The sequence below is a fragment of the Euwallacea similis genome, chromosome 5, assembly GCF_039881205.1.
Source record: "Euwallacea similis isolate ESF13 chromosome 5, ESF131.1, whole genome shotgun sequence".
Classification (NCBI taxonomy): domain Eukaryota; kingdom Metazoa; phylum Arthropoda; class Insecta; order Coleoptera; family Curculionidae; genus Euwallacea; species Euwallacea similis.
The window spans coordinates 6,634,521-6,652,360 of record NC_089613.1 but is presented as its reverse complement, the minus strand read 5'-3'; the positions used below and the strand labels follow the sequence as shown (position 1 = coordinate 6,652,360).

Sequence of the window (17,840 nt, the reverse complement as noted above, 5' to 3'; positions counted from 1 at the left end):
TAGAAATCATGAAATCAAAATAAGACATTGACTAATTTCTGCGTTTCCATGGAGAATACTTTCTTGGTCAATTTATCAGGATTTGCCCAATTTTTCTTGCATTTTTTACTCATTAATGCCACATTAAACGGTTTTATTTATTTACTTAAATAGGACAAATTTTACCAATTTAAAGCTGGAAGACAATGGGAAATCTTTTTTCTTTGTCTCCCTAATTTTTCTCTAGTTTCCTGTTTTTTTTTTTACCTATTGCTTTAGTTATCTACTTAAACGGGACAGTTTTTACCTATTTAAAGTTGATTAAAATGAAGAGACAACTCGCGCAAAACCATTAAAATTTGTAACTAACAGTAGAATGAAGCACAGAAGACAAAAAAGTCTCTTTCTTTTCTCCCTAATATCTTCCCAACGTTCTTTCTTTTTTTCTTATTACGGTATTATTTAGTTGTATGTCTTCTCCTTAATTTTGCAAATTTAGATGATTTAAAGTCAATGGAAATCTTACAAAACGAGAGAAAAATAATATCAAAATTAGGCCTAAAAATATTAATCACAATAATCTTTTGCTTTTTCAATAAAATCTCATTTACTGCTTCAGAATCGATTTCGAAATCAGCAATGTCAACGCCAGATATACTGTTCCTGAAGGAAAATATTCTACCAGTGTCATCTGCCGTGCCCTTTTTGCATCTCAACCAAATCTTCGAGTATGAGCATCAGGATTACTGCTCACCCTCGGAGCGATGCAAAAGATGCTTAAGAAATTTGGGTCAACTCTATCTTTTTTCGACATTCGAAGGGAATTACTCTCATGAAAGACCTTTGAGATGATTTACTAATTTATCTATTAACGCCGCTTGATTCCTCCTTCTTCACAGATATTTTTTAGATTTTGTCACCCCCCGTGAAGCGTGAAGTGTGAATAAATTGGGACGGCAGGCTGATCGTCGACTCCGATCATTAAAATCCGTTAATCGCATTTAAATGCCACATCGAGGACTCATAATTCACTGGGAAGTCAAACATGCCCCGCTAAGTTTACGAAGGGGTTAACTAAGTCAAGATTTATCGCTCCGAATTGGATGACGAGGCGAATGTAGTGTTAAATTCGGGGAATTGCCCTCCGGGTAAACATCCCTTTTGTATTGTTTAAACCTGTCACTTTACTGTACGCTAAATTATCATGTCCATCTGTCACAAATTAATCACTTCCGATGCGTGAAATTGCCTTTAAAACGATTCATGACGTATTTAAATTTTTCAAAATAGACCCATCAAATTTGCACTAATTTCAACGCACTTTTCTTTGCGATCTTATGAATCAGTCAAAGTATGGGCGGCACATCTAACTGTTTTGAAGATGTTCGACAAATGCACACAAATTTGTACAAAGTAATTAACAATTAAAAAAATCTTAAACAACATCGTTCTGTGTACGACAAGCAGCTGTTTGTTGAGTGTTACGGGCTCATAAAAAAATTCTCATTATCGACCGCCTAATTAACCATAAAACTAAATGGCTTCAAATTTATCAAGGGATTGAAAGAAAATGGAAACGTCGGACACCGTCCGTCGGTGGCAAAAAATGCTTAATAACGAGATATTCCTTTGCTAATTCCCTTGACGGCCATAAGGGCGTAAAGCCACTAAATTATTGCCCATACGTTCCATCTGTTTTACATGTAAAGTAAGTTGGTATGGTTTTTATATGGGGAAACAGGTGCCACTTATTTGATCCATGAGTGTATATTATTTGAACGTTAAACTAATTAATCAGAAATGCTGATGGTATAATCACACTCTTCTTGCATTGAAATACGCAAAAGTCTGCGAAAGGTGTAATTAGAAATTAACCATATCAGGACCTCATAAATTTAAAGCACATTTGCTCAGTGTCCCACTTGCCCTTAAGTGGCAACTTCGCGTTACGCTTTTGTCAACGCATTATAGAGGATCTATATAAATGTATAGAAATATAGAGATCCTTGACAAGGCCACGAGTGTGACGAAAACAGCGATATACTGGAGACTGTCAGCTGGGTTTGGCTATATTGTCGAACTTAAAATGTCATTCAATTTAACAAGTCAACAAGTCAAAATCATTCAATTTCTATGTCGACAAACATAAACCGATCTGCACAAAATTAATTAAAATTGAGTAATTAAAAGTAGCGAATTGGACAGGACCGTCCCAAAAATTGGACACAATCCCATGATCAGCACGTTTTGGAAATTTTCAAGTAAATCATCAAATCAATCTGAACGATTCCTGTAATATTGACGAACTTGGGACTGCCTGACCTAATCTGAATAACTGCAATCAGCAATTGTTATAAAAAAAGTTTTCGACAAACGATGAAAATCCCATATCAATTTAAGTGCGAACACATTATGGGAGAAATTCGGCTTTTACCAATTCTCTCATTTATATTCTACGTTTTATTCTATACCTTCTCTTGCTATTACGCCGAAAAGCCGTGTTTTAAGCGGCCGCAAACTGCCTGTGATTGCAACTAATCGAATACGCCGTGTGACGTCACAACATCCCCTTTTCCAAAATTTTAGTTACGGGCGCTGAAAATTCCATATTTACTCGAGAGCGAACAAAACTGCTAATCAAAATGAGATTTATTATCATGACGAGTGGCGTGAATCTTTCATAATGGTAAATCGATCCCTTTAAAAGGCATGACTTTCCAAAAAAGTACACACAAAACAAATTGAATATACGAGGCAATTTCGAGATGGATATACACACGCGACCTCCTTGATACGCTTTGAAAAGAATGATTACGCCGTACTGACTCCTGGGACGTAACTTTGACGATTTCATATATAGAGAAATGGTTGGTGACTTGTTATATGGCCACAATAAAGGCAAAAAATATGTACATTGCACGCTTTTATGCCCCCGGGGGTAGTAAGTTTCCCTCGGCAAAACCTCTTTCCCACGTCCATCACAACCATGTATAAACTCTATTTTTGTATACGCAGGCGGACGCTTGCGATCCCTCCTTACAATATTATTCAATAGTTGATGTGTGCAGAAACGGTCTCTATGATAGCACTGGTTAAATAAAGGAGCCAAGACGCATCCTTTGTCACCACCATCATCATCATCAGGATTCCTTCGTTGAGCGTCTGCGTCAGTGGGCCCCAGCTGGTGCCGCGTCGGCTAATTATCGTTAGACCATCTAAATGCTAATTAATACGGCAATTTTCACGGCGAGCGGTGCCTGCGATTGTGCCCCACGGACTGCATGCTAATGAAGTGCTCTCTTTACGCTCGTTGGCCGGGAAACGCTTATCTGCGGAAAGGGCCGTTTTCCCCCCGTTTCGGGTTAGCCCGAGGACGGAAAATATGTTGTCGCCCCGGTCTCGCTTAAGCCCCTTTGCGTTCGCTCCCCCCCCCCCCCCCCCCCACCCCTTCCCCCTTCCGAAATTGAATCCATTGAACCATCGCAAGATTACTTCAAAGTGAGTTGAAACTGTTTGATGGTACAGAGAAGCCTTTAAATAAGTTGGTGTTGGGGCAAAGTTGCGCAATTTGAAGCTCAGGACTATAGCATTTTAAAATTTGACAAATTCTGATGACTATCGGAGATATTCCAAAAAAACCTAGAATTTTGGAAAAAAGTTTTTATTTTTTTTTAGCTTATTTGGCGACGTAAATTAAAGTGAATGGCACTTTATTTCATATTTTCCTCTTCTACTACGTGGCGATGTCGCGTTTGAAATCCGACATTTCAATTTTCGCCAACCATCATCAACTTTGTTTTCTGTTATGGGTGCTATTTTGTATTTTCACATTTCTGAATTTAGTTTTTTTTTATTACGATAACGTATCACACGTTAAGGTTTTTCTTATAATTTGGTGTATATGCATACATATATCAAAAATCATCTTTTTGCTTAGACTTCATACACAAGTAAGGGTGGAGTTGTGTACCATTCTCATTTACGTTGCATATTAACAAATGCACTTAAAAATAATTAAATTTCCTTTAAAACGATGCGTCATGGACTTATACCTGAACATTAAAATTTAACTAGTAAATGCTGTTTTTGCATGGTCTGCACATATTAAACTTTTTTGGCATTTTTGCCGAAGGTGGTTCTGGAAACATAGATGTGATGCTACATGCATGTCGTGCGTTCACCAGATATTTTCTCATTAAATTCTTATTTATACAGGGTGGTCACTTTTACGACGCATTCTATGGGGATTTTCGAAACGGTTAAAGATACAAGGTTGGTTAAATGGAGAAAAAGTTTCGTATTTTTATGCTCTGCAAAAAGCTGAAAGCAAAATTGAAATATCTTATGTAATTACTAAGATATCAAAGAAATACCAAAAAAGTCGATTTTCTTTTTTTGTCTATAACTTATTTATTTTTCATACAATCATTTTGAAACTTGGGTGTTCTATATTTTCCGTCAGTGTCTTCAATATGGAAAGGTCAAAAATATCCTAGGCCTACTAGTTTACGTGAAAATAATACTAACTTTCGATTTTCTTATGGACGCCATATTGGATTTTCGCATTTTTGAAAAACACGAAAGATTTCCGTTTCGGCGAGGTGCAACACAAGGGTCTTCTGAACTATTTTACAATAAAAATTAAAATATTTAAATATTTAATGAAAAATTCAAGTAGCACTGAATTTGTCAAGGTCATAATTGGTTACCAAGTTACTGACTGTCTTTGACACATAAGTCAAGTAGCCAATATTATTGGTTGCTATGTCAACATAATTTTATTTAAAAAGAAATTTAGTAAAAAAGTGAGTTTTGTTCTTCTGTAAATTAAGTAAATTTTAATTTTTATCAAAATGGGATGATATTTCTCCAAAGATGAGAAAATAGACATGTATAATGTGTACATAAGACATTCAAAAAACGCTTATCTTATCTTAGAAACCCAATTACAAATTTCTTTCGGACCATTGACCCAGTTGTTATCAGAAGAGCTACTTCAAATATGTAGTATGAGCGAACGGCATTATGTATTACTCATAGTGGCGGTCATTTTGAACATTTTATATAATTTTCTCTCCTCGTATTAATTTCTTTGTTAATTAATGTTAGTTAATGTTAAAGTTTGTGTTATTGATTTTCGAAAATACATTTGATAATTTTTTTTATTACTTATTTAAAAGTTGTATTATTGACTACTTGACTTATGTGTCAAAGACAGTCAGTAACTTGGTAACCAATTATGACCTTGACAAATTCAGTGCTACTTGAATTTTTCATTAAATATTTAAATATTTTAATTTTTATTGTAAAATAGTTCAGAAGACCCTTGTGTTGCACCTCGCCGAAACGGAAATCTTTCGTGTTTTTCAAAAATGCGAAAATCCAATATGGCGTCCATAAGAAAATCGAAAGTTAGTATTATTTTCACGTAAACTAGTAGGCCTAGGATATTTTTGACCTTTCCATATTGAAGACACTGACGGAAAATATAGAACACCCAAGTTTCAAAATGATTGTATGAAAAATAAATAAGTTATAGACAAAAAAAGAAAATCGACTTTTTTGGTATTTCTTTGATATCTTAGTAATTACATAAGATATTTCAATTTTGCTTTCAGCTTTTTGCAGAGCATAAAAATACGAAACTTTTTCTCCATTTAACCAACCTTGTATCTTTAACCGTTTCGAAAATCCCCATAGAATGCGTCGTAAAAGTGACCACCCTGTATATAGATAACTATGACGGACTTCAATATATAAATCTATACTCACCAATACTGATAAAGTGCAAAAGAAACTTATCACACCTTTAAGGCTCAAAATAAGGGGAATGTTTTAAGATTAATGCAGAAAGCAAGAAAACGCAGAGAGCTATGCCCGGGAGTGGAGGTTGGACCCTTCGAGCACCTCTTATAATACCCTTTATTCACTTATTTTTTATTTTGATATTTCCAAGACACTCTCTGCGAAAACGAGATGGCTGATGGTTTCGCAAAACTGCAAGATTTAATCTGAATATGTAAATAAAACAAACTAAATTCAAAAATGAAAGAAAAATCTAAGATTGCGAGTAAAAGTAAATATATATATTTTTCTTTAAAGTTACGGGACTTGGAATAGTTCAGTAAACTCTTTAAAACTAAGTTGATCTGGTACTCAAGAATTTATAAATTCCTATGGAAATGAGCGTCAACCTTTTCTGTTGTCCAAAGAATTCTTTAGGTACATGAATTTCGAAAACTTCACACTTTCCGATAGTCGATAGAATTTTCCACAAATACTCAATTACGAACAAAACTTCCGCAGTTTTTACCGAAACTTAATTTAACTTAAGATATAATTTAATTAAATTTTAAAAGTGACTTTGATTTACATCTAAGCGTTCATCCAATTTATGACTTAATTTAAATGTTGCCCAACTTTTACCCTTTTAAAGGAAATTAAATTAAACAGTAAGTTAAATTAAGCTTCCGAATAATCCCGCTTTTAGAATTAGCTATTTTAAACCCCCTTAGAATGAACTATTTTGAGAAACGACACACTTTTCGATAGTTTAAAGAATTCTCTGGAAATGCCTCTCTTCTTTAAGAACAAGCTTGGAATTCCTATTTTAAATGCTTAGGCATAGAAACTTCTCAAAGGAACTGGTCAAAGCCAGATATGCATAATTTTCAAAAAACCTATAATTTTCTCTAGGAATGGGCTATTTTAACAATTTCGTACGCTTTTTTAGTAATTCAAAATGTAAATATAGTATAAAAATAGTTTAAATCTTGTACAAACTGTTGCCGTACCTTGTTTAAAGGATCCTCATGAGGCTGCTAACCGAAATTACTTAATATGCCAATTTTCAATGAGTACACCCTCTCAGTTTTCAAAAATTATTCTCAATTTAAATCAACTGTCTCTCCGTTCAGATTCTGAATACCGCAAATTCTTCTCCGTCTGCAACTCCTGATTGAAACTAACTGAGAGAACGTTATGACCCCAAAAGGTTATTACTATCCTTATTCATCATCTGTAATTTTCGCATTCCGTTCGGTTCCTTTTTGTTCGAATTTAATTAAAAATTTTAGTGCCCAACAAAAGACTCGTCTGGCTATGGTGCGTTAAAAGGTCGTAAACGCTGTTCACTTCTCTTACGCAGACAGGCCATAAAGGACGTGCATTGTTTTACCACGAAGGACATATGTATGCTGAAACAAAAAACAAAAAGTATTTTTTTGCATTATCTCGGAAATTACGGATAAGAAATTTTGAAAAAGTAGAGGGATAAACTGAGAAGTATGTTTGCGACATCTATTTGAGAGGTTGCTTTAAAATTATGTTTCGGTTAAAGTTAACAGAACATTTTGCAATGTGTCCCTTAGAGTCAATAGGCTAAATTCTTATTAGCCACATCACGAAAAGGATAATATCCATGGAAACATTGAAGTAAGAACCCAGTATTCGCCAATTTCATGGTTTCCATGGAAATTATGTTGTTGACAAAGTTACCAGGAGTTTGAAAAATCGCGCATAAGGGTGACAAATCAAGGGTAAAAAATCCCCTGCAGGATAAACTCCCCTTATACGATCTTGAGATTAGTGCATACATCTAGTGGCAAATAGTCAAACTAACCCGAATTAAAGAAGCGCTTAAACTTTCTATAGGGAGTTAGTAAGTTAACCTTCTGCTTGCCAAGTTAGCCGGTAGAGGACAGATGCAATTCACTCAATATTGGCATTTTTTATATCTATCTAGGGGGATGTCCAGAAACGGATTCTGGGGAATTGCAAAGCAAATTAAAATGAATACACACACAAAAATAAAGTTTAAATACGTTTATTTTACTAATAATTGGGCATAACATGGTGTGTTATAAAAATATAAAAATAACGCTAAAAACACATTAATAACTAGGATAAATAGAAAAAAATATATTAATACTAATCAATAAATTACAAAAATGCATAAATAACACTTGTTTTTATCAGTTCTTTTTAGTTTAATTACTAGTTTTGGCTGAATGTTAATGCTGTTGGCTCTTAAGTGTAAACTAATGGCTGATAAATTTCATGCCTGTCCATTTTGCTCTTTAGCTGGTTCTACCATGACCATAATGAACCCATCCACATCGTCCATTTCCTTGCACACAAACTTGGCTGCAATTGCAAATCTTCCGGTCCTTAGTGGGGTCAGTTTAAACTCTCCTGTGTAAGAAAAAAATTAATCTATATTTATGTAGAATACCACCACAATACCTATAGCTTTTTCGCCAGGAGCCACTGGAGCTTTCACCCTCACTTTCAGCCTCCCTTCAATTCCAGGCCCTTCTATCGTGAATTCCCCCTTTTTCAAAGGAACTGGTAAAGGATTCTCTACAGATACATCTCCAATCACTTCTAGGTTCTCAACGGGTGCCTCTCGGAGGGTGATTTTGATATCTGGCTTTCTTATCCTAAAGTCATCTTGGGCATAATATTCGAATTTGGTATCTTCAATTGAGGCCAAACAGGAAATGTTGAAGGCGCATTGGTCGATCAGTCTTTTAGTGTATTCATCATATCTTACGGTCAACTTGACCTCATGAGTAGAATCTGGCTTTACCAGAACTGTAAACTGCTCAGACTTCACGGATTCCCCCACTTTTCCGGTATAAGTGACCACATCCACTCTGAGAATGACCGCTATCTTATAGTGTTTAGTTTTTGACCTATTTCTCATGGATAAAGCCACATCGAAAGGTTGACCAATTTTCACATCATCGATGAGATTGAAATGGAAATAAATATCGTTGAAATCTTCGTTGAGGTAATACCTGGAAAACAAGCTTTCGGACTGTCTTAGGGCTTTTAGCATGGTAGTTCTCTCTTCTAGAGATTTTTCTGAGAATTTGTAATTGTTGGTGATTTCTTCGCTGCTGAAGCCCCCGGGGGATTTGGTGAGTATTAGTTTGCCTATGCCATAAATATCCTTACGCAGTAATTTTAAAGGTTGAGTCGGTCCATTCCACCTCCAAAATATCTTTAAAACAATTTATTAAAAATAACAAATGCTTCAGAAAATGAACATACTTTATCAGCATTGACTTCAGCAAAGAGGAAGTTCGTATCATGGGCTCTAAGCACCTCACCATCCTTTACAGCCGCTACCGAGGCAGGTCCGCATCTGAATCAATAAAACAGCCGCATTAGGGCCAATTTATCAATATACAGACAACTTTATCTGGAGGATAATTTCCTTATTTCATTCGGATTCAGAAATTGTCCTCCTGGCAAATTTATACCTACGCAAAACTATTTTTGGGGATTTTTTACCTATACAAATCCCCGCTTAATTCCTGAGGGGTGGCGTCAATGGCCTGCCACCCCGCGTAGTCCCTTCCCAAATCCGGACGCGTCATCCAAACCTCATTCCAAACGTGATAATTCCAAATTGAGTCCGAATTGAGTTCCTCCATAATGGAGCCCTTCTCATCCATAAAGTAGTCCACAGTGAGGGAGTTTTGGGTGTCATGGGCAGAAGCATAGTTGGTGATTGTTCTGGCAGGTATTCCAAGAGCTCTGCAAACTAATCATTGAAGGTAATAATACAAGTTACATTCACCATCACATCAAGAATATTTTTATTTGCGCTGAATTAAAAATGTTGTAGATTATACATTAATATTTATAGTTCATCTAAATATTGAAGAAATTAGTCGTCACCCTACGCCACACAAAAAAGAAACAAAAAATGTCTAGACGTCTGATAAACTGTCTAGTAGTCTAATACATTGAAAATGTTGAAATATCTTATTAATCGCAAATTTCAATAAGCGTTTCATATACAGTTTTTTAATATAGGGCCTTAATAAATGCTGTTTTTTTATTAGTACTTAGTTAAGAATTTATTCAGGTATCTATAGGTTTCCCAAGTAAAATCTATCTTTGCATGCACTTAATAGTTTCCGATTATTTCTGAACGTGAGTTATCTAGCCATCCGTAACAGTGTGTTGGGAATGCTGAAGATGCATAAGTTTCATCCTTATCATATCACTTTACACCAAGAGCTCCATGAGGAAGATTTCCAAAATCCTTTAGACTTTTGGGAGTGGACATCTGGAGAGATACAACGAAATCTCAATTTTTTCCTTTGTGTATTATTCTCTAACGAGCCATCGTTTACAAATTATAATGGCCTGCAAGATCACCTGATTTAAATCTTCTACACTTCTTTTTTTCGGGATATTTGAAAACATTAATTTATGTATTGTTGTAAATAATCTTCAGGGGCTGCAGCTATGAATTAATCAAAAATGCCAACAAATCCGAGCCTATGAAGGGATTTTAGAAAAACTTCAATTATTCTTCAGACAAACAAGTCGTGCCTGTTTGTAAATAGAAGGAGGGCTCTTTGAACATCTTACGTAACTTTATTTTTTGTTTTTGCTAGAAACATCTTTTGTTTGTATATAATAAATAAGTAATAAATAACTGCAAATAAATGTTTTAAAAAAGAATAACTTTCCATATCTTCGACTTTGCGGATCCATGTTTACTAAAACTTTTTTGTTTATTTTAGTCCCTACAATTATCTCTTTAAATATTTTACACCTTTTTTTTTACATTTTATACCGGATGATTTAAAAAGGTGACTCTCCCTTATAACTTTTCTTGTTTTAAATTCAAAAAGTTTAAATTTGAAGGGAAGCTATTCGTATGTGAGAATAGAGCCGATTGATTGACATTAATGACGTTTATCTAGCACTTCCGGTTTAACCGGAAATGACCTCAACTTTTGATTTTTAAATGTAATGCCTTATAATTTTTTTCTTTTTTGGGATCTAGAAGTCCTTTTTAATCCAAAATATATCAATTAAAAAAATATTTCTTTCTGTGGTTTTTTTTATGTCGAGCTACGCCACTGAGGTCTACGTATTAGGTACAATTTTAGGTCAGAATTATAAGAAAAAATACTAATTTGTCATTTTATTGAGTACTTTTTCTTTTATAAACAATTTAAATACCGAAAAACAGTGTTTTCTATTTATTTTCTGTTTTTCGAATGGTAATATGATGACTTATTGCGATTTTCTAAAAGATTATTTTTTCCTGAATTTTTTGATACCAAACACAACGTATATTTATTTAGAAATGAACCGTTAATTCATTAAAAATATTCAAATTTAGAAACAGTAGTTTTTAATATATACATATAATTGACACACCTATGTATGGTTGTGATTTTTCTGCGATTTCTATGTAAGATTGCTAAAACACCACTTTTTTATTAGTTTCGGTCTCTTTTTGCGGAATTTCTAATTGAATGCTGGCAGTGTCGACTTTAAATGGCAATTACTATAAATATACAAAAAATAATTTTCTTTGAGCCATTTACCGATACTAAGCAATTAAAACTGCGACTAAGGGGTTTGTTGATTTAAGCCATAGAATTTGAGTTTTGTGTCGATATTTCCATTTATGTTTTGTGTCGGTAAATATCTCAAAGAAATAAATTTTTTAAAGAAGAGCGTAGAGAAAATAAGAATTATCGGGAAAATCTATGAATTATGAACGAGGACTATACAAGGCGTTTCTGAATAGATGGTAAAAATTTTAATGGGTGAATCTTGAGCCAAATTTAAAATGAAACGTTCGTATAAAGACATGTCCAAAAATGCTTGGTCTTCGATCTACAAGGTGTCAAAAACACTTTTTTTTTGTTTTTTTTTTAATTACTTATTTATTTCAATTATCAAAACTTGCTAAAAATTTGTACATATCATACGCCAAGTGTTTTCTACAAACGGAAATTTTCTGACTTTGATTTCATATACGGGGTGATGCGGATTGATGAGCCTTGAGTTCTCATTTATCACATATTTTTTTCTGTTAATATTTTGATTCTTTTAGACAAATTTCTGAAATCCGCATTGAGTTTTCTCACTTTTCAGTCTTTTACAAAATTTTGCCTAAATGGATGGTTTAGGTAATATTCGCGATAATAAGCAACTACTTCCTGCAGATTAAATTATTAACATCAATGTTAATCAACCAAGCTTAAACGAGAGCTTAATTTTATTTAATTTGGTAGTGTTTTAATTTTATAGCAGCTATTGAAAATACCCCCAGCTACTAATGTAAAAAAAATATATGAATGTGATGAATGAGAACTCAAAACTCATCGATCCGCATGATCCCATATATAAAATCGAAGTCCGAAAATTTCCGTTTGTAGGAAACACTCGACGTATCATATGTACAAATTTTCAGCAAATTTCGATAAAAAATAAACAAGTAATTTAAAAAAAACGCAAACAAAAGTGTTTTTTAATACCCTGTAGATCGAAGATGAAGCATTTTTGGACATCTCTTTATACGGACTTTTCGTCTTAAATTCGGCTCAGGATTCACTCATTAAAATTTTTACCATCTATTTAGAAACACCCTGTATAAATTAGATGCTGTTCATTGTATACGTTCAGTTTGTTTGCTTTATTCTAATTTTGTTGTTTTAAAAAATGATTTAAAGAAAAAAAATCCATTGAGGAAAAAGGTATAATAATTTCCAAGCTTGAAGCAAGTGAAAGCAACAACACCGTTGCAAATGATTTGCACTTATCGCATTCGACTGTCTCTGCAATTTGAAAGAACCAATAAAATATCAAGAATGCGTTTAATGAAAATTTGTTGCCAAAGGAAAAGCTTAAGTTATCCAATCATGAGGATATTGATCATATATTATTTAAGAGGTTTAAAAAGGAAAGAAGTAAAGGATCAGCAATTAGTGGCCCAATATTATAGGCAAAAGCGGGACAGTTTGCCAAAAGAATGAATAAAGACCCGGAATATGAATGTTTAGAAAGTTGGATTAAACGCTTCCGGCAAAGACATAACATTGTATATGGAAACACTAGTGGTGAAGCTGCCAGTGTACCATTTGCAATAACAGAAAATTGGCCAGGTAGTCAGAAATTTTTAAAAAATTGCCAAAACGACGTGATTTTTAACGCAGATGAAGCAGGTCGTTTCACAAAATCATTCCGAACAATACATTGAAATTTAAAACCGAGAAGTGCACAGATGGAAAAATGTTCAAGTAACCAGTTCCTCTTTTTGTTGCTACCAATATGACAGGATCAGAAAAATGTAAATTGATTGTTATTGGAAAATCAAAAAACCCTCGCTGTTTCGAGAAGTACTCGTCGAAGAAGTCGTTACATGTCTCCTACATGTCTAATAAACAAGCCTGGTTGATGTCAGAGCTGCTTTTAAAAAGTTTGCAAGACTGAGACACTGAATTAAAAAAAAAAGAAAAAAATGTTACTCTTGATAGACAATTGTCCAGCGCACTCAAAAAAGTTAAATTTAGAGAATAGTAACGTTCAATATCTTCCACCAAATACCACGTATCATAAGATCAATGAAAGTTCATTTTAAAAAGCTCTAGCTAATGAATGTTATTAAAAACAATCGGCAAAACAAAGAGCGTGTTATTAGTATTTTGAATGCAATACCAGTGATTTCTAAAGCATGGAATCATTACACAATATCACCCTAAACAATCACGAATTGTTTTAAATATGCAGGTTTACAGCTAGCATCAGTAGCTAATGACTTTGAAGAAGAAAACGATCTTCCTTTAGTTGAAATGGCAAGAAGGATAAATAATGATTTCAGAAAAAAGGTGATGTGCCTCTTGCTATGATAGAAGAAAACCATTGCCAGATAAGTTATGGACTGATTTTGTAAATGTTGATCTTCACTCGGAAACAAACGATGCTCTATTTGACTAGCAAATTGCGAACAAAGTGTTCATCATTCAAGAAATCTAAGATGAAAGTGATGAAGACCCTGAAGATGATGAAGATTTTAAGCCCTACAAGCAGTTAAAATCTGGAACAGTTTTATATACAGTTATAATGCAGTTATTCCAGCGACAAAAGAGTTCTGAATGAAATCAGTTCCATAGAGAAAAAAATGGAATTGATTTATTTTAACTTACGTTGCAAAAAGCAAACAAAAATTACAGAATAGTTGAATAAATAATGTTTTTATCACACATATGTAAATATAAATAAGTTAGAAGTTGCATTAAATTACTTATGTTTTATTATGTATCTGTTAATTTTTAATTTTTTAAATAATTTTTTGTGTTTTTCATGTTTCTTTAATCATAAAACAAACAAGTCTGGATGTAACGACGACCGGATATAACGATCCTTTTTACTCGGTACCCTCGCCGTCGTTATATTCGACTTTCACTGTGTATAATTAATGTAGTTTTGATTTTAACCATTCAGCAACATTTTGAACCACTGTAATCGCAATGCATGTTTATCTTTTACCCATTTTTATGTAACTTACCGTGATGATTAATTTCTTCAATATTTAGATAAAGTGTAGTAGAGGACGCATTACTGAAACTATTAAAAATTGATGCTTTTGAATGTTACCAGTAGTTAGCACCCCTGAAAACACCCAGCATTGGCCGTACTTCACTGGTTTCTTCTTCTTGTAATACTTCTGTAGTATTTCCATGCTGCCTAGCCATTTAGTGGGAGCTGTGCCGCCACTGTGATCAGTAGACCAATTGCCCATAACTGCCCCCTCGTCGTCGGATGAATTCACTGCGGCCGCCAACGCTCTGGTTATTTTAACAGGATCTGATCTGCAGTCAAAAAACAATGGGTAAAATTGATTTGAACTAGTTGCTGATTCTCAGTGGTATTTTGCTCACAATTAACCTGAATGAAAGTAATAAAGAATTTTCATTATTACCTGTAATTGCTCTTCACTTTTCCGACTGTATGAACCAGATACAGGGAGCAATCCAGCACGTTCTTCTCAAATTGATCATATTTCCAAATCACTGGTTTGATTCTGTTATAAGTCCCCCTGTATATGATACCTACATCATTCATCACAGCTTCTTCTCTCCAGTCTTCGGATTTCATGTATACTTGATCGTGTTTGCTCCTGCAAAAGTTTCAGTATATCATAATTAGATATAAGGCAACCTTAAGTACTCACCATGGGTTGAACAAGAGATAGATCCTCATGTCCCAGCTATAGCTATAAGCTCCATTATCGATAATTTTCGTGTCAATATCCATCCTCCATTTGGCCACTATAGCCTCTGGAGACGTCATAATGTTAACAGTAATGGTGTTTTCCTCCACGGAGTGCAATACAACATTCCAAGGGAGGTATCTGTCTGGTTTCTTCAGCAGAGGTACCGCCACCATGGTACTGTTTCCATGAGAGGGTTTCTCCTCATCATCCACGACAAAAATAAAAGATATACCGTCCTTGTCTTCATCGTATGGCCTGCTGAAGGTAATGATAAGCTTAAAGAACTGTCCTCGACGCACTACAAGTTGAGGATAGTACAACCGCCTCATGAGGTCGTACTTGGAGGTTTTGTGATTGATTCCATTTTCCGCTAAACAAGGATCAATGCTTCTAACGATTAGAATGTGAGGTTCTTTGATTTTTTCCTCGAAGGGTACTCCGTCAAATGTATCTGAAAACGTTCGAAAAGCAATTTTTTAGTGTCTTGGGAATGGTAAAAGCAATCTTTTTAAGTGGCAAGGTCAATATTTGCTTCTTTACAAGAAAATTCCTAAGATATAGTAATGATAAATGATAAAAATAGAGTTCGCAGAAATTCCTACGTCTGCTTTTGGTTATGAAATGACACAGGCATGTTTCTGTGTAACCATCAGTGACGAGTCTTGAGCAACAATTGCAATGACCATATAATGTCCACTGATTGAAATAATATATGAGTGGCCTTCATTAAGATTCATTGGTTGTTTACCAGTTAATTTACAGCTTCTATGACTAGTTTTGTGTATTAATAAGCATCTGCATGCTCTATATTTGTCTGAATGTTAAAAAATTCATTCAATTGTCCATTCGCAATGCTTCTGCAATACTGCTACTTAATTATTCTCTTCTTGCAACAGTCACCTGCGTCGAAAATTTTACGGAAAATTGTAAAGTTGCAACAGCAACATTAGTGCATAAATCCTACTTGCTGCAAGCTTTAAAATCTTTTTTCAGCTATTTGCCATTGATTAAAATAAAATTTAAGTAGGGAATCTTCTCGCTTCCGTTGGAAAATTTGAAGTTCAGTGGTAGATTTCCAATGCAATATTGTTTAAATAAAAAAATTATTAAAATTTTCTCTTTGCTCCGCTGTTTCACGTACACTATCAGTTCTTAAAATCGCAAAGAGTTAGAGAATTTTTTCACGAAATTCCAAAGTCTGAGTAACTGACTTTTGAATCATAGACTTGGACGCCAGCGTTTTTATTTTAATTTACAGCGTTATTTAATAAATTTGAGAATTTCATTCATCTGTGAAATTCGATATTTTACCAATGTAACACTGATTTTTCATTGTTAGGCTAATCCAACCACTGGTAAATGACTGCAGTAATTTGTCCTAGTACTATTATCGGTGATTATACCACTAGTCATGATTTTTTTTCAGTATATGTACCTTAACTATAATGAAAACGTTAATGGCAAGTCCGCGAAAGGAATAGAGCGTTCACGTGTTTCGATTTATTGGCTTCACCAGGTATGGGTGCGTACAAAATAGGTTCACACACGTCAAGCTGCATGCAGAGAAGAAAAAAACATTATTGGCAATTATCCATGACAAAGAGGAAATGTGATCATTTTCATTATACTTATTGTATTACCCTTGTTTTCTGTTAATATATGTAGATAGAGAATAGGAGTTTTGAGCCAAATCACGGTACAAAAGTCTTCAGCAAAGTTGTAAATTTTCGGTTAAAATATACAATGCGTTTTTCTAACGCTCAAATCCTATGTTACCCCTTAAAAATGCTTAGAATACTTAGAGTTATAGGGATTGGTTTTTAGGTTGTTGTCTTTTACCTTTTGAAACATAATTATAAACCTTTGGATGCTGATCAGCGTTAAAACGAAGGAGCAAGAAAGAAATAAATTTGATACTTTCATCTATTTTTACACTAGGTGTTGATAAAGTTTTTCTATGTTTATTAAACTAATGAGAATTTGGCTCATTGCCAGCAATTGGTATGCACTTAATAATCAAAACTGATTTTCGCATTTATAAGTTCCAAAAATATTTTTCTCGCATGATGCGTGCGCCATGAGGATGCAACTAAGCCATATTTTTAAAGTTTTTTGAAGGAATTTTGCAAGAGCTCTCAACGTAATGTACTTGGTTTTAAATTTGTGTTTTTCATTTTTTTTTGTTTTTAATTTACCTGTGGGTGTCTCTGGTTTCGGCAAAGGCTGCAATGCTAAATCGCTCTTGGGCGACCAACTAGCCCTGAACCAGGGGAACCTCTGAGGACAACAAGAGGACATCCTACTACCTCTCATCTCGCTTGATGAAAAATATCTCCACTGTACTGACTTCACACATCTGAGGCTATCAACTAACTAAATTTTTCTTAACGCAATATTCGCGAGGTGGAATCGAGACGGTGACCTTTGTGTAACAATAACAACAGCGTCGGAGTAAACTGTGCTGTAACGCAGTTGATGTAACAAGTATTTATGTAACCCATGGGTGTCTCTGTACACCACTGGATAGTGGGAGACTGAGACGAGAATTCCATGATTCACATTTATTTTCATTCAAATTGAGATTTTTGTTAATTCAGTTATCCGCAGTAGTCATTAAGAATTCACAGAAATAAAACAAGTTTAATCGGATCAATCGCCTTAAATTTGTCAGCGTACACAAATAACATTTTTTAAATCTTCTACATGCAGTAGAATAACACTATGTCTAATTATTTTATTAAAGGCAGTTAAAAAATTAGCAGCCGTTGTTTCTACATTGCATATAGTTGTCGTGAAAATAACGCCCGCTGGTCTTAATATA

At 34.3% G+C, this 17,840-nt stretch overlaps 2 protein-coding genes across 2 annotated transcripts in view; both read right to left on the bottom strand.

The window, feature by feature from the left end:
- Positions 1-233: 233 nt before the first annotated feature.
- LOC136409028 (uncharacterized) overlaps positions 234-17,840 on the bottom strand; it is a 74,040-nt gene continuing 56,433 nt past the window's right edge. The window contains exon 4 of the mRNA XM_066390303.1: positions 234-246. The gene's annotated coding sequence lies outside the window, so the exon portion shown is untranslated. The remainder of the gene's footprint in view (positions 247-17,840) is intronic.
- Positions 7,876-17,469, bottom strand: LOC136409021 (annulin-like). Its single transcript, XM_066390295.1, has 8 exons — positions 17,215-17,469; positions 14,978-15,470; positions 14,726-14,923; positions 14,401-14,615; positions 9,280-9,532; positions 9,037-9,130; positions 8,224-8,986; positions 7,876-8,172 (listed from the first exon to the last, which is right to left on the bottom strand). The coding sequence occupies exons 1-8, from the start codon at positions 17,330-17,332 to the stop codon at positions 8,036-8,038; spliced, it is 2,271 nt and encodes a 756-aa protein (XP_066246392.1). The 5' UTR covers positions 17,333-17,469; the 3' UTR covers positions 7,876-8,035.

What these genes read in the sequence shown, in the direction of transcription:
- LOC136409021 (XM_066390295.1), bottom strand. Translation starts at nt 17,332, where the DNA reads ATGAGAGGTAGTAGGATGTCCTCTTGTTGTCCTCAGAGGTTCCCCTGG. An exon ending in AAAGTGAAGAGCAATTACAG is followed by an intron (nt 14,616 to 14,725) that starts GTAATAATGAAA and finishes TTTTGACTGCAG; the next exon opens with ATCAGATCCTGTTAAAATAA. An exon ending in TTCAGGGGTGCTAACTACTG is followed by an intron (nt 9,533 to 14,400) that starts GTAACATTCAAA and finishes TTCAATGATTAG; the next exon opens with TTTGCAGAGCTCTTGGAATA.